The sequence below is a fragment of the Mandrillus leucophaeus genome, unplaced genomic scaffold (genome assembly GCF_000951045.1).
Source record: "Mandrillus leucophaeus isolate KB7577 unplaced genomic scaffold, Mleu.le_1.0 Scaffold728, whole genome shotgun sequence".
In the NCBI taxonomy this organism is placed as follows: Eukaryota; Metazoa; Chordata; class Mammalia; order Primates; family Cercopithecidae; genus Mandrillus; species Mandrillus leucophaeus.
In genome coordinates this window covers 1113730-1135952 of record NW_012107897.1, presented here as the reverse complement: position 1 = coordinate 1135952, position 22223 = coordinate 1113730, and the positions used below count along the sequence as shown (strand labels likewise).

The 22223-nt window shown below is 42.1% G+C and overlaps 1 protein-coding gene across 2 annotated transcripts; it reads right to left on the bottom strand.

Annotated features, from left to right (window-relative positions):
* Positions 1-1191: 1191 nt before the first annotated feature.
* Positions 1192-22223, bottom strand: ARV1 (ARV1 homolog (S. cerevisiae)). 2 transcript variants are annotated; one of them, XM_011965477.1, is made up of 6 exons: positions 21725-22223; positions 13334-13453; positions 11532-11685; positions 5776-6000; positions 4509-4655; positions 1192-1647 (listed from the first exon to the last, which is right to left on the bottom strand). In XM_011965477.1, exons 1-5 carry the CDS (start codon positions 21896-21898, stop codon positions 4513-4515), a joined length of 816 nt encoding a protein of 271 aa, XP_011820867.1. In that variant the 5' UTR covers positions 21899-22223; the 3' UTR covers positions 1192-1647; positions 4509-4512. The 2 variants fall into 2 exon arrangements, with proteins under 2 accessions (XP_011820867.1, XP_011820868.1); XM_011965478.1 differs by lacking the exon at positions 13334-13453.

Below are 22223 nucleotides of genomic sequence, written 5' to 3'. Positions count from 1 at the left end.
CAGATTAGACAGATTTGCAAAGCTATAATCATTGATGTATTACATTTTTGGTCCTTTTTCTGACACTTTTTTTTTTTTGAGACGAGTCTTTTTCTGTCACCCAGGCTGGAGTGCAGTGGCACGATCTTGGCTTACCATAACCTCTGCCTCCCAGGCTCAAGTGATCTTCCCACCTCAGCCTCCTGAGTAGCTTGGACTATAGCTGTGTGCCACCACGCCTGGCTATTTTTTTTTTTTTTTTTTTTTTTTGTAGAGACAGGACTTTGCCATGTTTCCCAGACTGGTCTCAAACTCCTGGGCGCAAGTGATCTGCCCACCTCAGCCTCCCCAAGTGCTGGGATCATGGGCATGAGGCACCGTGGATGGCCTCCGACACTTGTTTTTAACTGACCTTTTCCTTTTGGTTGTATGCCTTTGAATCCTGTTCTCCCTCTCTCCCCTTAACACTTACAGATGGTCAACAGCCCTCTCTGTCCTGTGGCTGTTTTGAGATGTTACCCCAATTAATTTTTTCTAATCTTTGGATTCTTCTGTTTAACTAGCTCTGCTGGTTTCACAGTCCTTGAGGACAAATTACAAAAGGTTCTTCATAAACCATTTATATGACTTCCTAGTGTCACTGTGAAGCCCCCACTGCCAAGCCTCGTCCAGGTGTCTATGTACTTTCAGGCCCCGCACAATCTCCAACACACTCTCCACCCTCTAATTCAACATGTGTTCTTGTTCTCTCTAGCAGGGATACTGGAAAGTTCCTTTCCTTTCCCCTTCCTCTCCAAAGCCCTCCCAACTTCAAATGCTGCAATAGGTGTTGCTACTCTGTACTGCCCAAGCACCCTGTCCCACCTCTTCATTGCACTGCACTGTGATTCTCTACTCATACTTCCGAGTCCAGCACTGTCCAGTAAGCTTCAAGGGGACCATGTCTTGTTCACTCCTGTAACCACAGGGTCTGCCACAGAGACAGCAGGTGCTCAGTAAGTATCTGTGGCATGAATAATAATGAAAGAACAAATGAATCAAACAGGGAGAGTGGAAAGGGGAGAGGTGTTATTTGTTTTTAATCACAGCTTTATTCAGATGTAATTTACCCTTGTAAAGTATATAACTCAGTGGTTTTCATTATCATTTATTTTTGGATCACCCAATTTTAAAGATTACCTTAATTACTGAATTGAAAATTTATAAAAACTGGGTTTATTCTGAAATACTTTATTAAAAGCGTTTCTACTGTAAGAACACAAAATATTTTAAGCCAGTAACAACATTTAAATTAAAAAGATACAAACATGTCAAAGGAATGAAACCTAGATGTTTTATTATGTGTGAATTATGAGTGCTTACCTGGGCTTGTGTATAACATATACATCTTCACCTGTTGCATGTCATTTAGTCTCTGCAGCAACATTCTTTGTGTCCGTGTGGGTGTTTCTATATGTGACTGTGAATATCTGTATGTAAATGGCTTGTCTCTTGGGTGCACCTGTGGGGGTGGGTATCCACTGCTATTATCATTGCTTTCTTTTTCAGAAAGTGTTTCCAATCTTTGCTTCATTTTACTCAACAGAAATGAGGAGGTTGGTTTATATTTCATGTCTTTTCTCTTTCAGATACAGCTGGTCATGCCACAGATAGTAAAGATGAATAAAACTGTGAAAAATAAAGGATGTATTTAGAATGGCACATTCTGCTGAAAAATCAAACTGACAGACACTTACTAGGGCAAGTCCTGAGTTAAGGTGGATACAAAGGAACCCAAGGCATGCCTCTCCCAGCACCAGACTTCTGAGCAGGCTGGGGGAGTGAGGCATAAACACATGAAATTTTAATGCCAGACACAGATAAGTATAAAACATGAGATCATAAAAAACAGTGTAATGGCTTTCAAGTGATTGAAGATATATGACCTTATTTTCCTAACTATAAATTATAACTGACTGTTGGACAAGCAGATGCACTTATGAAAGCAGAAACAAAAGATCTGACCCTGGGGCAATGTCAGAAGTTCTTGGGCAAGTGACTGCTGTAGGTGTTAAGTTGAGCACTAGGAAGTAAACGGAAAAAGCACTGCAAACTGGAGTTTTTGGAAAGTCTTCACTTATTCCATGGAGAGGCAAAGCTGACCATATTTGGTTAGGTGGAGACGAGGGCCCTGCAGGACCCAAGGAGAGCATAAGGCAAGTTTGGAGAAGAGAGGACCTGTGGTGGATGTGGAACGTAAGTAGGAACATGCCTGGGGAGAACAATTAGGATGACATTATGGAGGGCCACACTAATGCTCAGAGAAAACTAAAGACATTCTTCGGAAAGAGACAAGAAACTCCTATGTCAGCAATCAGAAATGATGGAAAAATTGAGAAGGCCCCCAGGAATGGTGCTCCCTGAAGACTTACATGGTAGCAGTATGGGTTGCAGGCTGGTTTGGAGGTGTTAGAACTTTTAGGCAGGAGAGGGTGAGGTCTGAGTGAAAAGAGATGAGGAGCATTTCAAGAGAAACACTATCAGAAAAGGACTCTGCTTCAACAGGAGAGTGCAGGTGACACTGAATTCCATATCAGACCTGTGGACACTTGAGGTAATGGCAGTACCGTCCTGGTAGGAGGCAGGGGACCTGGCAGAGAGGGGAAGCTGGAGGTGTGAGGCCTGGAAGGAAAGTGCACAGTTATGTGCACAGTGAGTGGGTAAGGAATAGGGCTGAGGACAGAATCCTGGCACAGGCAAAGAAGTCAGTGAAGAAAGATCTAACAGGAAGGGACTGGGTGGCCTGTTTCAGGAGGAGCCAGGAGCCAGAGGTTTCTGGAGCAGAGCTGAGGGAGGAGGAGGACTCAGAAAACAAGCGGGAATTGGCTTCCTTGTGTGTTTTTTTTTTTTTGAGACAGGATCTTGTTTTGTCACCCAGGCTGGAGTGCAGTGGTGCAATCACAGCTCACTGTAGCCTTAACTCTACGGGCTTAAGCAATCCTCCTACCTCAGCTTCCTGAGTAGCTGGGAGTACAGGTGTATGCCACCATGCCCAGCTATTGTTTTTTTTTTTTTTTTTCTCCCTATAAAGATGGGGTCTCACTATGTTGCCCAGGCTGGTCTTGATCTCCTGGGCTCAAGCCATCTTCCTGACTTGGCCTCCCAAAGTGCTGGGATTACAGACATGAGCTATTGTGCCCTGCTCTTCTTGTGAATTTTAGGAGCATAGGTTCAGGAGACTCTGGGTGAAAGTATGTTTTAGAAAGAGAAAAGGTGGTGAAGAAGGAGGGGAAGCAGGCTTTCATCAACTGTTCTGGAATGAAGAGCTTGCAAGTACACAGGCAGAGGGGAGAGAGCTGCTATACAAGAGAGAGGGTCAATGAAGCAGCGATATGTCTGAAGACCCAAAAAGGAGGATTAGCTGGGCATGAAGAAAGATTAAGGCAACAGGAGTGGAGGAGTGGAGGATGGCGTGTTAGAAGAAGCTTTACAGCTGCTACTTGCAAGGAGGATGTAACAGAGCAAGGAGGGAGAGACCAAAGCGCAGCCTCAACTCTGTCCCTCTGCTCCAGTGTTTTCCTCACTCTCTGGCCCAGCCTTCCGGGATCCTGCCTAAGGTCCTGCTTCCTAACACAGAGGCTGCCATCCACAGTCTGGCTGTGACTGGAGGGAGGCGGACACCCACAGGTCAGAAACAGCCCCAGAGAGGAAGCTGAGCACAACATGAGATAGGAAGGAGAGAAGGAGGAAAGAACGAGGGAGATTGAAGAGGACCTGAAGTAAAGAGGGAAGCTTAAGGAACTTGCGAAGGTCTCACTTCTCAGCAAAGTCAGAGCAGACACAGGGGACGACCAGAACAAAACAACTGAGGTATGGCCCTCTGATGGAAGGGTCACTGGAGGTGACTATGAAGGCACAGGAGCACCATGACATCTTCTGAGGTTCTGTGCACTGGCAGAGGTGGCTGCTCAGGAAACACTGTGAGGCTCTCTAGGAGACAGGTGGCAAGACCCACCCAAACAGCCTTAGCAAAGCGTGTATGATGGAAGGCAAAAGGCTGATAGATGCCAAGGTACTAACAGAGAAGAGCACAACGCAGCCTACAGGTTCCAGGTATGGTTAAAAAAGAGGCAAGGCGGGTCAGAAGCAGAGGAAAGTGAGAGGTCAAGAGACTAGAGGTGAGAAAGGCAGCAAAAAGCTGGCATGGGGGAAGGGAGGGTGGAGAATGGTTGGGAAGGGTAGGAGACAGTTTTAGAGTCTACAATCCTAGTAGAATGGGTGGGAGTGGAGGTGTTAGAAAAATTGTGAGGATAGGACCCTAGAAGCAACAAAAACATGGATGTTGATGTCCCAGAGGGTGACAAAAGGAACTAAAGTGAAGACCCCTGGGAGCCATGTACTAAAGTCCTCGAGGAAGATGAGGGTGACCTAGAGGCAATTAGATGCTAGAGAATGGGTTATGTAAGGGCACTGACTTCTTTTACAATGACATCTGTCTAATTTGAGAAGGCTATATGTCTGAATGCATGAACACCACATGCTTTCAGTACCTCTTCAGAAGTCCTGAGATTTATAGATGGCACAATCACTTCCAACATCCCATTCCATACTCTGGAAGAAGTAGACCATGATGCTTTCCAGCAGTAAGCCACTCACCATGGCCAAGAAGGAGAGCTTTCGGTTGATGTTTAGGGTCACTGGAAAAAAGAAGGCAGCCAATAAGTCCAGAATTAATGAAACGATATTGATATGTAAATTTTGGTGTAGTATGAATTGTTCTGTAAAGCTGTTTTTAGAAAAATCTATTTTTGTTCTTATTAATCTGTGCTGTTACCTTCTCCCACTTTTCCATCTACATGTTTTTAGAGAACCAAAGCCTCTGCTTACAACAAAACACTAAGCCCTTCCTCCTCAAATCAAGTGGCAGAGTCCCATGAATATCAAAGGAGAAAACAAAAAATTCTAAGGCTATAAGAGAATAACGACAACAACAAAATGATACTTCCAGTCTCACAGTTTGCAAGATGACAAGCGTTCTGATAAAAAGTATCAGGTAATAAGTGCATTTAAAAGAGGAATTCGGCCAGGCACAGTGGCTCATGCCTGTTCCCAGCACTTTGGGAGGCCAAGGTGGGCAGACTGCTCGAACTCAGGAGTTCAAGACCAGGCTGGCAACATGTTGAAACCCTGTCTCTACAAAAAATTAGCGGGGTGTGGTGGCATATACCTGTGGCCAGCTTTTCAGGAGGCTGAGGTGGGAGGATCACTTGAGCTCAGGAAGTAGAGGCTGTAGTGAGCTGTGATCATATCACTGTACTCTAGCCTGGGTGACACAGTGACACCCTGTCTCAAAAAAATAAATAAAATAAAAATAAATAAAATAGCAGTGTGTACAATATATGGGGAAAATGAAGGCACACAGGGCTGCTCTTCCTGGTATAGCAGAAATTGTCCTGGATTGAGAGGCAGATACTCAGCATTCTCTCCTGACTTGATAACTGCCCAGCCATGTAACTTTGGACAAGTCACTTAACCCTCAGAGTCCCAGGAGCTCATTCATAAAATCAAATAATGGCTGTTCTACTAACCTCACAGGACACAGATGATGCATATGAGAGCATTTTGAAAACTATAAAGTATTACATGGGTAAATGTAACAAAACACTGAGTACCTGCTATAGAAGTGTTAGGTATTGTCACTATGTGATGAAGAATTCCAGTGTTCAACAGGTTATATAAAAACTGCACCCTAGAAACAAGGCTTTAAGCTTTTTATGGGTTGAAAGTTGAGAAGGCAGAATAAACACATAAACATACCTCTAATTGCCTGAAAATTTGATGTTAGAACAAATACTTTAATGAGTTTGAGGCACAGAGGTGTGTAGTCATGTTCCCAAATGACAGCTGGAATCAGCAAGAGTTTTCCGTAGCTAGATAATAATAATGCTTTCAGCAGCAAAATGAAGTTGGGCTTTTTTTTCGCCGTCATGGGCCGTTCTACCCACAGGAAGGTAAAAATGCCAATAAAATAGGCAGTCTGTTCTAAAGAAGAAATGGAAAATAAAAGTATGAATGTCCCCATCCAAAATATATCCCCCTAAAAACAAATAAACCACAGTTCCAAATTACAGCTTAGCAGCTGACTTCATAAGAAATACTTTCTCAAGATCACAATCTCTTTTTCTTCTTCTTTTTTTTTTAAAATAAACTTCTGGCTTTTGAGTCAGATCCTGCTGGTATAATTTCAGAAACATTATCCACTGAAGAAAAAGTAACTCATTAGAATTGTAATCATCAACTTTCTGAAGTTCCTTGAAGGAAGTAAGATTCGGCTTAAACATCTTCAGTGTAAGAGCTCTCCAAAGAATAAAACAGGAGAATGGAGGCTTTTCAGCCTGAAAGATGGGACCCATCCTAAGAATGGGATAACACAGGAAGACATTTTTCTTTGTGCATTCTTCCACTATTTAAGTGCCTATTATCCACATGATTTTTAATATTGTTTTTGTTTGTTTGTTTGTTTTTGAGACGGAGTCTCGCTCTGTTGCCCAGGCTGGAGTGCGGTGGCCGGATCTCGGCTCACTGCAAGCTCCGCCTCCCAGGTTTACGCCATTCTCCTGCCTCAGCCTCCCGAGTAGCTGAGACCACAGGCGCCTGCCACCTCACCCGGCTAGTTTTTTGTATTTTTTAGTAGAGACGGGGTTTCACCGTGTAAGCCAGGATGGTCTGGATCTCCTGACCTCGTGATCCGCCCGTCTCGGCCTCCCAAAGTGCTGGGATTACAGGCTTGAGCCACCGCGCCCAGCCTAATATTGTTAATTGAGACTTCCTTTACTCATTTTAACGACATTTTAAAATGCAATTTCTTACACTTCCAGAAAGTATTCACAGGACAGAGTCCAGAGTAGCAGCAGCAATAGTTCCACTGTCCCCTACGGTCAGAACACAGCACAATCTGTTCAGCTTCTGCTAACTAGGAATTTAACATCTCTTTTAACTGTGCTGTAATTTTTATTAGGATTGTTAGTCATCTGATTACCCAACTGTATCCATTCTGAGTGGCCGGTCCCTCATTTTATTTTTTCCCATATAAGCTATGTTATTAGCAGTTTAGGTGTCTGCAGAATTAGGTTTCTCTGGACACATGTATTATATTACAGCAGAAACAACTATCCTCTTTTTTGAACTTAATAAAGCCAAACTAAAGAGGTTCCAAATGTAGGTGGATTAGGATCAATAAAAATAATTTAGGATGGTTAACCTCCATGAAATAGGATGTATTTCATGCTGTCTCCCTTCAAAATAACTAAAAGGCTTGTCAGCTACAAGAATCTACTCAGGTAGATTGTAAAGCTTGGATTTTGGATAAAAATAATAAATAATTCCTTGAATGAATAAATAGTGAATGAATAGCAAATAACAAGAACCATCTAACAATGGTAGGTTGACTCCTGTCACTGGAGACATTCAAAGCTACAACCTCTCTCAGGAATCTAGACGGAAAGATTTCTTGCACCAGACAAGCTAGACTAGATAACCTCCACATCTTTTAAATGTAGGATTTATGGGATTTACGGAACTGCACCAGCCCTCAGGCTCTCATCAGTCAGGTCAGTTCAGTAGGAGCTGCTACCTACCTATAGAATACTCCAGTGTGGAAAACACTGAAGGGGTCGGGAGACTTTCCTCAGTCTCAGCACTGATAGTGACCCACTGTGAGGCTTCGGGAAAATCTATACATCTATGTTTCCGCAGCTATAGATGGGGGAACCCCTAACCTACCTACCTACCTCAGAGGATGATTGTGAAAATTAAATAATTTCTGTAAAAGCAGTTTTTAAATTATAAAATGCTTTATTTATGTAAGATATTCTTTTATTTTTTTGAGACAGAGTCTTACTTTGTCGTCCAGGCAAGAGTGCAGTGGCATGAACGTGACTCACTGCAGCTTTGATCTCCTGGGCTCAAGTGATCCTCTTGTCTCTGCCCCTGAAGTAGCTGCGACTACAGGCACATGCCACCATGCCCAGCTAAGTTTTGTATTTTTTATAGAGACAGAGTATTGCCATGTTGCCCAGGCTGGTTTCCAACTTCTGAGCTCAAGCAATCCACCTGTCTTGGCCTCCCAAAGTGCTGGTATTACAGGCGTGAGGTACCACGCCCAGCTAAGAAATTCTTTTGGACTATACAGTCTAATTAGGGATTAGACTAAGACACACAAAAAAAGTTGTGATGAAAGAAACTTCTGATTTCGTAGAAAGAATCGTAGAAAGAAACTTCTGATTAAGCGTCAGAAAGATCGTAGAAAGAAACTTCTGATTAAGCATCAAAACGTCTACTACAGAGTAGTTGCTATAGGAATTCCAACCCATTTAAAAACAAGCCTGGTTTTTAATACTATATACAAAATATGGACATATAACAGTTTATCTTTAGATATTTTAAGAAAGGCCAGGACCAGTGGCTGATGTCTGCAGTCTCAGCACTTTGGGAGGCCCATATGGGAGGACTGTTTGAGCCCAGGAGTTCAAGACCAACCTGGGCAACAGAATAAGATACTGTCTTTACATAATTTTTTAAAAAAATTAGCCAGGCACAGTAGCATGTATCTGTAGTCCCAGCTACTCAGGAGACGGAGGCAGGGGGATCCCTTGAGCCCAGGAGCTCCAGGCTGCAGTGAGCTATGACTGTGCCACTGCACTCTAGCCTTGGTGACAGAGCAAGACCTTGACTCTTAAAAAAATAAAAATTAAAAAAAATTTTAAGAGGCTTTGCTTTAAAGTTTAAAATCATATTAGGTTCTAATTCTTGGGCTAGATGATGTGCTCAAGGATGTTTTTAGTAGTCTTATGTTTCATAAGATAAAAAGGCTAACATATTCTTTTGTATATTTCAAATATTTTAAATTGCCGCAAAGTCCAAATTGTATATAAAATTATCGATAGACTGGACATCATGGCGGTTAAGCTGTCATAAGCCTTAGTAATTAAATAATAATGGACGTGGAGATTTTTCTATGTATTTTCCATGGATATATCTCTAGTACCTAAAGTAGTAACTGGCACCTAATAAGTATTTTAAAAATATTTATTCAGGGAATGAATAATAATGAATAGTGAATGAATAATCACCGAGTATAACTGATGGTGACTTGCTCAAGTTAGAGTGCGTACATGAATGTAGTATGCAATAATTCATTCAATGGGCTGAGCAAATATTTATTAAGCACCTACTATGGGCCAGGCACCTAAGTGCTTGAGGTACAACCGTGAGTAAAACAAAGAGCCCTGACCTCATTCAATTGATATGTTAGTGGAGAAAGGCACTAACAAAAGATAGTAACTTCTGTGATATGTTAAATGGTAAGTACCACAAGAAAAACAAAGTAGAGCAGGAACAGGAGATCAGGAGTGCCAGGGGAGGTGGTAGCATTGATCAGGGTACACTTAATTGAGAAAGTGTCATTTCAGCAAACTCTTGAGGGGTGTGCAGGAGTCAGACATCTGGGCATTAGGGGGACAGGCATTCCAGGCACAGGAAGAGCCACTTCAAAGGCCTTAAGGTGGAAGTTTTCCAGTGTTTCTGAAGCAAGTTAACTAGATGGGGAGGGTCAGAGTAGACATGGGAGACGACAGCTGTGGATAAAATGAAAGACGTACTGGGAGGGGCAGATTCCAGTACAAGGCCCGCTGTAAAGACTTCAGCTTGCACTCTGAGTGCAACGGGGAGCTACTGTGTTCTAGCACAACAGTGACATGATCTGATTTGGTTGAAAAGGACTACTCTGTGTTGCGTGCAAATACAAGGTGGCTACTGTAGTCACGCAGGTGAAGGATGAGGGTGGCCTGCACCAGGGTGGCAGCCCTGGAGGGAATGGAGAGTAGTAGTAGTATAATAGTAGAAGTGTGGCTGGGCGCAGTGGCTTATGCCTGTAATCCTAGCACTTTGGGAGGCAGAGGCAGGCGGATCATGAGGTCAGAAGCTCAAAACCAGCCTGACCAACATGGTGAACCCCTGTCTCTACTAAAAATACAAAAATTAGCTAGGCATGGTGGTGCATGCCTGTAATCCCAGCTACTCGGGAGGCTAAGGCAGGAGAATAGATTGAACCCGGGAGGCAGAGGTTGCAGTGAGTCAAGACGGTGCCACTGCACTCCAGCCTGGGCGACAGAGTGAGACTCCATGTCAAAAAAAAAAAAAAAAAAAAAGTAGAAGTACTTTGAAGGTGGAGCCAACGAGATTTCCTGATGACCTGACTATGGGGTATCAAAGAAAGAGGCACCAGGGATGACTGCAAGGCTTTCTGGTTAATGCAACTAAAAGAATGGAGTTACAACTGAGAAGGGGGAGGCTGTGGTAGAGGCAGAGAGATGAGGAGCTTAATTACGGGTATGGTGATTTATTAGATATCCAAGTGGTGATGTTGAGAAGGCAGATGGATGCAGAGTCTAGAGGTCTGGAGAAAGATCTAGATTAGAGATGGACATTTGAGAGTTCTCAGCAGACAGGTTATATGACCAAGAGAGCGAGGGCAGATAGAGAAAAAAAAGAGGACAAAAGAAGACACACAGACCAGAAATGTGATATTGGAGTGGACTGGAGACTCAGTATTACTAAAGTAAATTTCATTATAATCAAAGAGTTGAGAAGCAGAGGAGCATGGAACTAGCAACAAAATAGTCACAGAAATTAGCTCAACACAATTCTGACAATAGGAAAATAACTTATGAAGTCAAATTCTGAAAAGCACTTCCTGAACTTAAGGAATTTTGAGAAGTAGCCAAATTCCCTGCATGCAGTCAGATAAGTAACAAGTAACAAAAAATAACGAACCCTATAAAATACACTGCATTAGTATAATGGAATTAGTATAATACATTGCGTAATGTCTGGCAATTATCTCTATTAATAAAGATAGGACCTAGGTAACTTTCAGACTGGATAATCAAAACTTAAACATTAAGAATTTTATTGGCCAGGCACAGGGGCTCACACCTGTAATCCCATTGGGAGGCTGAGGTGGGAGGACTGCTTGAGCCCAGGAGTTCAAGACCAGCCTGGGCAACATGGAGAGACCCCCATCTCAACAAAAAATATAAAAATTAGCTGCAGGTGGTGCATGGTGTGGTGGTGCATATCTGTGGTTCCAGCTACCTGGGGGGCTGAGGCAGGAGGATTGCTTGAGCCCAGGAGGTCAGGACTGCAGTGAGCTCTGACTGTGCCACTGCACTCCAGCCTAGGCAACAGAGTGAGACCCTGTCTCAAAAAATATATAATAATAAAAATAAAAGAATTTTTATCAACAATATTGTGCTTCAAAATATTTTATGAAACTTTCTAATCTGATAAGCACAACTATTTCCATACCATATATGTTGTAACAGATTTTTAAAAAGCAGGTGATTCAAACACACTCACTTCGTAGGTTAGTAGTGGTGGAGCTGAAAATTCCATCTCAAGTCCCATATTAACTAGCTCTTCTTACCAACGATTAAGACTACATGTCTTAGTTTTAACCAGATTAGTTAAGTAAGAATAGTTAACTAAGAATGGAAAGCGTGGCATCTCCTTACCTAAAGCAGCAATCGCAAACATTCTATAGAAATCCCATTCCTTAGCATATCTGATCAAGTCGTCAGGGGCAGTATTCTGGTTGGAATCTTGAAGCTGCCACCACCTCAGGTATGCTTCACAAAGCAAACAAAATATGCAGAGTTTTCCATGGATCTGATAGTCAAAGACATTGCCATTCAATTAGGTAACGAAACAGTTGCACTAATATCAACAGGTACAGAGTATTTGTGGCATCCCACCTAGTCACTTTTCAAATTCAGAACTGCCCAACTAAGTGGCTAATTGTAGTCATTTTGTAATCAGTGGGTTTTAATCAGCAATGTCCCCCAGAAGCACATGGGGAGATTTCTTCAAAAATTTAAATGTCTAAGCCCCAGTCCTGATTCAGAATCTTTGTAGTAAAACACAGACATCCATATTTTGCAACAGTTCTGGGGGGATTCTAATGTGCACCCCTAGTTAAGAATTACTGCTTTAAATAATAGTTCACCTTTCATTACACATTTTTGACTTCTGTCCTTTCCACAGAATGAAGCAAAAAACTTATGTGATTCATGTATATGTGGGAACAGCAATAAGAGAACAGATTTAATCTGAAGATTCCATGATATTGAATAAGCAACTATTAGTCTGAACATCAATTTTTAAAAAATACCTCTGCCTGGATGAGTATGATTCAATATATTAAAAGAGAACAAATAAAATCTGGAAGTTCTTAAGAGTCTGAAATTTTGGCTAAAATAAAAAATACTAGGCAACAAAAATTGGCTTTTTTCTATGTAGTCCTCCTTCAGGTTGAACTTTCTCCATCAAAATAAAGTGAGGAAGAGGCTGGGCACAGTGGCTCATGCCTGTAATCCCAATACTTTGGGAGGCAGAGGTGGGCGGATCACTTGAGGTCAGGAGTTCCAGACTAGCCTGGTCAACATGGCGAAACCCCATCTTTACTGAAAATACAAAAATTAGCTGGGCATGGTGATACATGCCTGTAATCCCAGCAACTTGGGAGGCTGAGGTAGGAGAATCACTTGAACCCAGGAGGTGGAGGCTGCAGTGAGCCGAGATCACACCACTGCACTCCAGCCTGGGTGACAGAGCAAGACTCTGTCTCAAAAATAAATAAATAAATAAAATAACAGGATGCCCAGTTAAATTTGAGTTTCACATACAGCACGAATAAATTTTTATTGTGTAAGTACGTTCCATGAAATATTAAGGATATTCTTATACTAAAAAATTAATTCGTGGTGTATATGAAACTCAAATTTAATTGACTGTCCTCTATGTTATCTGTGAACTCTACCCAAACTATTAAAGAGTTCACAATTCTATTCAATTTTATAAATCAGGATTAAACTTTGATTAAACTGAAAGTTATTTATCTTATACATTCCTTTAATAGCAAAGTATAAAATGCAATAAATTATGTTTTTAAAAACATTTTTCTTTTAATGTTTGCTTACCTCATTTAGGTATAATTCTCTCCCTACTTGGATATGTCTAATTGTATTCTGTTAAAAACCAGTGATGATTGTTTCTATTTACTAGCAGGTAATTCAGATTATGACTTGTCAGTTTCCTGCCAGTGACCACATTCTTAAACACTCATTGAGCATTATGCACCTTTTAAAATCAACATCTATTATTTCTAGAAACTTCCAGATACGTTGCAATAAAAGACCCTTTTAAGTTAGAATTTCTTTTTCTCTTTTATAATATTCTTTACTTCTGCTTGAAATTCTTATTTTTCAAAATGCAACAGCATCAAATAAAATTAAAAAATAAAATGATCACAACTTACATTTATTTGAGTATTGAAAAGAATATGTCTGTAGGCCTGAGCTTTGCACAATATAGCATTAATCAAGATGATAACAGGATCATACTCGATGTATTTGTCCACAGGTTTCTGGCAGGATTTCTGAAATAATGCAGGATAATATTAGAACAAGCAAATGTATACTTTCTGGAATCCTCAAGGATTTCAAAACAGCAGGGTCTATTTTGGACACATATAGCAATATTGCCATATTAGCAATTATTTATATAAACTTCCATTCAGATATAAAATGTTCGTCTACATAAGAAAGGGTTTCAGAAAGGACTAAATATAATCTTCTAGGCTAGGAATATTAATATTTTAACCTCATATTCAAGAAGCTAAAAATATATCTAATTTAAAGGCTGAGTTTAGGCAGGAAAGTATTCTAGAAGATTTTACTTTCAATCTATACAGACTCTATGTCCAATTCTACTTTTAATTTGTAGGAATTATAATAAAATAAATACATTTATAATGCACTTTCATTGATAAATTATTGCCTCTTGGCTAGATGCCCCTGACTTTGTGGTTCTTGGCATATGATTTGGAGAAAAGTACTCAGTAAAGTTACCTTGTCCCCAGAACTACTGAGAGCTGCAAGCAGGTAAAGAACGGGGCACAATTCCAAAGATCCTGAGGTGGCCGGTAACAGGGGAAGCCTAGGATTTTCTCCAGTAACATCAAGGATATGGAAAGAAAATGGTTTTTCTCTGCTAGAGTAGAGGCAATGGAGAGTGCTGGGCTGTGTAAGGAACTAGGTTGTGCAGCCTAGATCTAGGTTCCAAAATCAAGGCTCCCTTGGCTCTTAGCAGTTCACATTAAATGGCTTTCTTCCCCCCTGAAGGGTCACCAATTTAGAGTTCAGATTCTCTAGACACATGTGATTACAATGTTACCAAATTCCCACACCATTAGAACATAAAAAATGCAGGTATACACAAACAAGCTCATTAGAAATGTGACCTCTAAAGCAGTACTAGTCACAAAGTTGCATCAAAGCTACTATTCACTTTATAAAACTAGAGCAGTACTCCCATAGCCACAGTTTTGCTTTCTGCAGTTTGTAACCTGAGGTCAACAACATTCTGAAAATTAAATGGAAAAATCCAGAAATAATCCTAAGTTTTAAATTGCATGCTGTCCTGCTCTACTGCCCGGGATGTGAATCATCCCTTTGTCTAGTGTGTCCACGTTGCAGATGCTCCCCGCCTGTTAGCCATCTAGTTGCTGTCCAGGTTAACAGGATTAAGGATCGTAGTATTGCAGTGCTTGTGGTTCAAGTCACCCATCTTTGACTCAACATTGGCCCCAAAGCACGAGAGTAGTGATGCTGGCAATTTTACAGCCAAAGAGAAGCTGTAAAATGCTTTAAGTGAAAAGGTGAAAGTTCTCGGCTAATAAGGAAAAAAACAATCTTATGCTGAGGTTAAGATCTATGGTAAGAATGAATCTTCTACCTGTGCAACTGTAAAGAAAATAAATTGTGCTAGTTTTGCTGTGGCGTTTCATACTGCAAAAATTAAGGCCACAGTATGTGAGAAGTGCTAAGATGGAAAAGGCAGGGCCAGGTGCCATGGTTCACATCTGTAATACCAGCACTTTGGGAGTCCGAGGTGAGAGGATCACTTGAAGCCAGAAGTTCGAGCCCATCCTGGGCAACAAAGCAAGACTGTCTCTGTCTCTCTCTCAAAAAAAAAAAAAAAAAAAGAAAGAAAGAAAGATGGGAAAAGTATTACATTTGTGGGTGGAAGGCATGAACAGAAACGTGTTCCAACTGATGGTAATCGGGTTCCGTACTACCTATGGTTTCAGGCACTCATTGTGGGTCCTGGAATTTATCCCCCAAAGAGAATGGGGACTACTGGAATGGCTACAATTCACACGCATAACATTTGGAAACTTTGAGGAGATAAAATAGAAGAGTTGCAAGTATAAAAACAGTCTAGGCTGGCCTTTTAACTACATTAAAGTGCTGGAAGAAAAATGAAGTGCACTGAAGAATACTGACCCTGCAATTCAAATGTAATAAAAAATTGGATGTGTTCCCAATTTACAGAGTTTCTCCACTTCATTTGCGTCATTACAGGAATAGGTATGTTTTCCAGTTACCAAGTGATCCAATGACGGGAGATGTGCTGTTACCTCAAACTTAATTCTGCTTAATCAGGGCCGGGCGCTGTGGCTCATGCCTGTAATCCCAGCACTTTGGGAGGCCAAGGTGGGCAGATCACGAGGTCACAAGATTGAGACCATCCTGGCTAACATGGTGAAACCCCATCTTTACTAAAAAAAAAAAAAATACAAAAAATTAGCCGTGTGTGGTGGCAGGTGCCTGTAGTCCCAGCTACTTGGGAGGCTGAGGCAGGAAAATGGGGCATGAACCCGGGAGGTAGAGCTTGCAGTGAGCCGAGTTCGGGCCACTGCACTCCAGTCTGGGCGACAGAGCAAAATTCTGTCTCAAAAAAAAGAAAAAAAATCTGCTTAATCAAACTGAGGCATAAGGAGTTAATATTTTTGCAGTTCTTTATCTGAGCAGGGAATAAGCCAGCATCTAAACAGAAGCTGCAGAATCAGAAATTCCATGTCCATGACAAAGAGCTGTTTGATAGGTCTTCCTTGGCTACTCACGGGGAGCATATCTCCTTCCTTTCTACGTGCAGTATTGGGACACCAGAGAGGCTGCTTCATGTTAAAATGGAAACCCTAAGAAGTCAGGGGTCCTCTCTGTCCTTTAAATGTTCTCTAAAACCCATTTTTGGACAGCATCACAAGTCTAAGGCTGGGGATTTGGACAATACTTGGAAGGAGGCAGGCAGAAACCAACACCAAGAGACACAGCAGCTGTTATTCCTTTTGCATTCATCTGTTTGACAAAAGTTTTTGGAGCTGCTATCGCATGCATAACAATCGCTCTCTTTTCTTGGCCATTGTATGGACCAGGAACTTGCAAGGTGCTGGATACTCACCTTCAGCCACAGTTTCTATCCTCAAGGACCTAACAGTTTAGAAGCAGAAGACAAACATGCCTCTATGATATGGTCTGATGACCACAGTTCATCAGACTGTGTAGCATCCAACGGCTACAAGGGATAAGCACAAGGTGATATGAAATCAAACAGAGGAGGCAGCTTCTGGTAGTATGTGATATCCTATGTGCTTTGCCCATTTCCCTTCTTAGCATTCGGCGTGTTTTATAAATGCTGAGAAGTCATTAGAATTCGCTGGTTCCCTCTCAGTTTACACCTCACTTTCCTTGTTCTCCCTCTGTTATTTGCTTTTCCCTTAAGTGCTGCTTGCAACTTCCTTTCCCTCTGCCTTCACCTTGAATGTAAAGAGAAAAACTACAAACACACACACACACACACACACACACACACACGCACACACGAAACAAACAAATGTAGATATCCCAAAACAGACCACTGGGAGTCGTATTTATTCAATTTAGTATATATGCTTCTTTTCTTTTCTTTCCTTTTTGAGACAAGGTCTCACTCTGTCGCCCAGGCCTGGAGAGCAGTGGCGGGATCTTGTCTCACTACAGTCTCTGCCTCCCGGGCTCAAGCGAACCTCCCACCTCAGCCTCCTGAGTAGTTGGGGCTACAGGCATGTGCCACCATGCCCAGCTGATTTTTGTAGTTTAGTATAGATGGGTCGGGGGCAGCAGGTGGTCTCACCATGTTGCCAAAGCCAGTCTTGAACTCCTGACCTCAAGTGATCTGCCATTTAGTCTCCCAGTGCTGGGATTATAGATGTGAACCATCATGCCTGCCCAGATTTAGCAACTATGTTTCTTATGTTTCTTATTTTGGCAAAATTGTTTCATTTACTACTTTATAGGCAAGTATCCTGAAAAGAGAAAAATCTTCCTCTAAAGAATCCCTACAGCACAAGGACCAAGCATACTCTGGGAATTCAGGCTGCTTCCACCGCCTGTCTCAACATGGATATGACTTCCTCTGTCCTGCTGTGTTCTCCAATGCCTGACGAATCAGATCGCTTTTAGAATATAAATCAGCCAAACCAAATTTGTTCTTAAATATTCCTGCTGTTTCCTTCCTGTCATCTCTAGGAGCATTCCCTTCCCTTCTTTAAGTCTTTAAGCTCCTCAAGGATAGGGCCGTGTCTTATTCATCTTCACATCTAGGATCCCAAGGGTGGGAGCCGAATGCTGTAGTGCTGAAGGAAATGGAAACTTAGGAGAATCTTATAGGAGTTTTGTTTTGTTAACATAATAATGAATGTATTAAATATCTGTGCACTTAAAATAAGCCAAGCCCTATAGTAAATACAGAGTACTGTATCTTTTTTTTTTTTTTGAGACAGAATCTCATTCTGTCATCCAGGCTGGAGTGCAATGGCGCAATCTCAGCTTCACTGCAAACTCTGCCTCCTGGGTTCAAGCAATTCTCCTGCCTCAGCCTCCCAAGTGGCTGGATTACAAGCACGCACCACCACGCCTGGCTAATTTTTGTACTTTAGAGAGACGGGCTTTCACCGTGTTGGTCAGGCTGGTCTTGAACTCCTGACCTCGTGATCCGCCTGCCTTGGCCTCCCAAAGTGCTGGGATTACAGGTATAAGCCACCGTGCTTGGCCAAAAGTACTGTGTCTTTAAGCATACTTATAATAAATTGTGAAGAGCTGAAGCAGCAGGATTGGCTAAAAGCAAGGGACACATGATATATTAGACAGAGGAAAGAGAAACACAGAAAGGCAAGCTGGGAGGAATGGCAGTGAAAAAACAAGCAGAGCAAAAGGAGAGGAGACTGGGATGAAAAATACAGGTGAGCAATCAGGCTGAGTACCTTGCTGACTCCAAGTTTGGTAGGGAAGAGACCAAAGTATGTATGAGTAAGCACTTAGAAACTCTGGAGATTATGTCACAACAAATGGTCTAATGTCTAAAAACTTCTTACTTTTTGTATCTCAGAGGTTGGAGAGCCTTTAAAATAATTTGTCGCTTCATGGTTTAATTTTTTAGTCTGGCATCAACGAAATGATTTTTCTGAGTGGTGCTATTATCGTCTAAAGTTTAGTATGCATTAGTATGATAGTGACAAGGCTATTACAAACTCTGTCTCATTATGGAATGACTGTGGACAATAACGAATCCATAAAGTACTGTGCCACCATTCAATACTCCAAATATAACTCCAAAATCCATCTCCTGGGAGAAAGAGTATGATGTTAGGGAACAAAGGGGAGGGGGGAAGTGAATGTTGACCTAAACAGCTATCCAATAATTATTTTGCCTTTCCATAAACAAAACAAATACCTGTTGTTTAGCAAAGGGATTTTGTTAGCTTAATGCCAACAAAAAAGAGATTTTTTGTATTTTTAAAGACTACTAAAATGCATATACAAATACTAGCTTTTCTTCAGACCATATTCAGTTACGTGGTTATCATCTTCCAAATGAACCATTTAATTGGACCAGTCCGAAAGTTATTAAGTTTAGACCACATATAAGATCTTGTTCTCTTCCTCCTACCTGGATGGCCAAGCATGTGCTAATCTAAAAACCTGGAAGGGATACATTTATTCAACAGATATTTACTGAGTGGCATCCAAATGTCAGTCGCTGTTCTGAGTGATACAGCTACGTTAATGAATAAAACAGACAGAATGTCTGTCCTTGTGTAAATTACTTTCCAGTAGGAGAAGATACACAACACTAAGTCAATTATATACAAGATTACAAGAAGATAGGCGTTATAGAGAAAGACAAAGCTGGGAAGCCTATCATACTTTTCAATAGGGTAGTCAGAGTAGACTCTCTGAGATGTTTGAAGGACGTAAGGGAATTAGTCACACAGACTAATCTATCATACCTGATAGAAGAGTGCTCCAGGCATTGTGCAAAGGCCCTGAGAAAGGAACCTGCCTAGTTTGAGAAACACCAGGAGGCCAGTGGGACTGCTGTAAAATAAGGAAGGGAAAGAGTAGCAGGAGACTACATAGGGCCTTATAAGCCAGTTCAGGGATTCTGGCCTTAACTCTGAGATGGAAAACCATCAGAAAGTTTTGGTCAAAGGAATGATATGATCTAAATTATATTTTTCAAGGATCAGTCCCTGGCTACCGCGTGGAGAGAAGACTGAAGAAGTGCAACGATGATGTAGGGAGACCAGATAGGAGTTACAACAATAGTTCGGGTAGACATGATGGTGGCTTGGATGAGGATTGTAGCAGCAGGAGTAGTGAGAAGTAGTGGATTCTGAACATAATTTGAAGACAGAACAGGATTTGCTGAATAACTGAATATGGGATGTGAGAGGAAGAGTAGAAATAGGGATGACACCAAGGTTTCTTGGTTTTAGGAATTAAAATGGTAAAGTTGCCACTAACTGTGATGGGTATATGTGAGCTGTCTATTGAAATCCAAGTGGACAAGTCAAGTAGGTAGTTGGACATTTAAATCTGGAGTTCAGGGAAGAGGTTCAGGGTAGAAATATAAATTTGGAAATTGTCCAAATGTTGATGGTATATAAAGCCATGAGACAGAATGAGCTCTTCCAGGGAAAGCATGCAGACAGAAGGAGGCCCAATGACTATGCCTTGGAATACACCATGATTAAGAGCTAAGGGAGGTGAAGCAAAAGCAGAAAGGAGATTGAGGGGTAATAGCCAGTGAAGTAAGAAGACAATAAGAAGAGCACTGAGTCCTGAGAAGCGCACACAGCATTTCAAGGAGGAGAAAGTCATTAGGTAAAATGCTGCTGATCATTAACCGAGAATCGACTACTGGATTTAGCAAAGTGGAAGTGGTGATCTTAACGAGAACAGTTTCTAATGAAATGTGGGTGCGAATGTGACTAAAGCAGGTTCAAGAGAAACTAGGAAAGGAAATAGACAGTACAAACATATCTTAGAAGGCCTGCTTTCTAACTAAGAAGAAAAAGAGCAGAAGCTAAAGGGGGAAGTGGCAGCAAGCGTATTTTGTTGGTGGTGTTGGTTTTATTTTTATTTTTTTGATGGAAGAAGTAATAGTATGCATGCTGGTGGGCATGATCCAGCAGAAGGCAGAAGAAGACAAGAATACAGTAAAGAAATAACAAATGCCAGTATTGTGTTTATGTTGGTTTATGTTATTGCAAACCTGGTGGAAGTTCTCTTCTGTTTTCGTGGTGGCTCACGCCTGTAACCCTAGCACTTTGGGAGGCTGAGGTGCGTGGATCATTTGAGGTCAGGAGTTCGAGACCAGCCTGGTCAACACGGTGAAACCTGGTCTCTACTAAAAATACAAAAATTAGCCCGTCGTGGTAGTGCGGGCCTGTAATCCCAGCTACTCGGGAGGCTGAGACAGGAGAATCGCTTGAACTCAGGAGGCAGAGGTTGTAGTGAGCTGAGATTGCCCCACTGCACTCCAGCCTGGGTGACAGAGGGAGACCCCATCTCAAAAAAAAAAAAAAAAAAAAAAGAACAAAAACGAAATAAGATTGCCAGACAGCATGAAAGGCCTACATGAGGTTAATGGTCACAAATTTGTTTTCCCCCAGCAACGTACTGCTGCATGGGTACAGGGACAAGACTGGGCAATATGTTGGATTTAACAAGGGTTGACATTTTGACAAAGGAGGGAAAGCATTTGAGAGAGGAACAGGAAATTGAGGGTGTATGCACCAAAACGTTATGTGGTTGACAGATTATATAGGTATACACTCAGTTTGTCTATTCTCTTGTATATTACTACAGACCATAATTTACTAAAGAGATTATTAGAAAATCACAAGATCTAAAATGGGACAAAAATGTACTCTCTATTCTGTGACACGTTCTTTGCTAATTAATACCCCCAAAGAACCTCCAACTTTGTAGACTCTTTAAACATAGGATTATTCTCTCTTAATAAACTACGAACACCTTGAAATGAGAATTTTTACTTCCTCACTTTTGGGTTTTGTACCACCAACGTCTAGCATAGTGCTTTGTACACAGCAGACATTCAATAACTACAATTGACGAAACCTTAAAAAGCATCGTAGGTGGATTCAACACGAGTTGTGGAGGGTAAGGATGGTACCATCTCTCTGTCAAAGTGAGAAGAGCTACAAGGAAGTAGCTTTGGCATGAACCAAAATGTCAACCGAATTGATCTTTACATTTCTCTGCAAAATGCCCACATCTACCTCTGCCTGGCGGTCCGGTCCGTTCGCCAGCTTAGGTCGTACCACCCAAATATGCCCCAGGATGAGAAAAGCGCTGTCGGGTAACTGAGTTCTCTATCAGTACAGATATTCATGCAAAGACCCCGGGCAGGAATATCAACTACTGAACTAAAGACTGTATCAGAGGACCCTGCTCCTCGCGGTCCCCAAATCCCGCCGCGCCATTTTCTTCTCAAGGACACCCCATATCTGACAACTCACACAGATGGTTATCTTCAGCACACCATGGTTATAGTCTCGGTACAACTCTTTGGCTTCCTGGTTGCATTCGATGCACCTGTACTGGCAGGAGGCCGAGGCAGCAGTAGGAGTCGCTGCCACCCCATCCACATTCCCTTTCCCCTGCTGCAGCCCGCTCCGCCCGCCGTTGCCCATTTCCACTCAACTGCAGCCCAGAACTTCCGATTCTGTGGCGGGTAAGACGTCAGACGCCAGACCGGAAGATTTGCGCCGCGCGGGGGTTTTGGGATTCGTAGTCCCAGCACCGGCAAGGTGGCCAGGGGCTGGTCGAGCTGGGACTACCATTCCCAGCACACAATGCTTCTCCCTTCGCACCACCCCCTTGCCACGGTCCACCTGCCCGCCGTGGGTTAGAGGCGGGGAGGCCTGAGAGCCGGGCAAGGGCTGTCGCACATGCGCCTTGAGGGAAGATGGCACCTGCCGGCTGCTGCTGCTGCTGCTGCTTCTGGGGCGGCGCTGT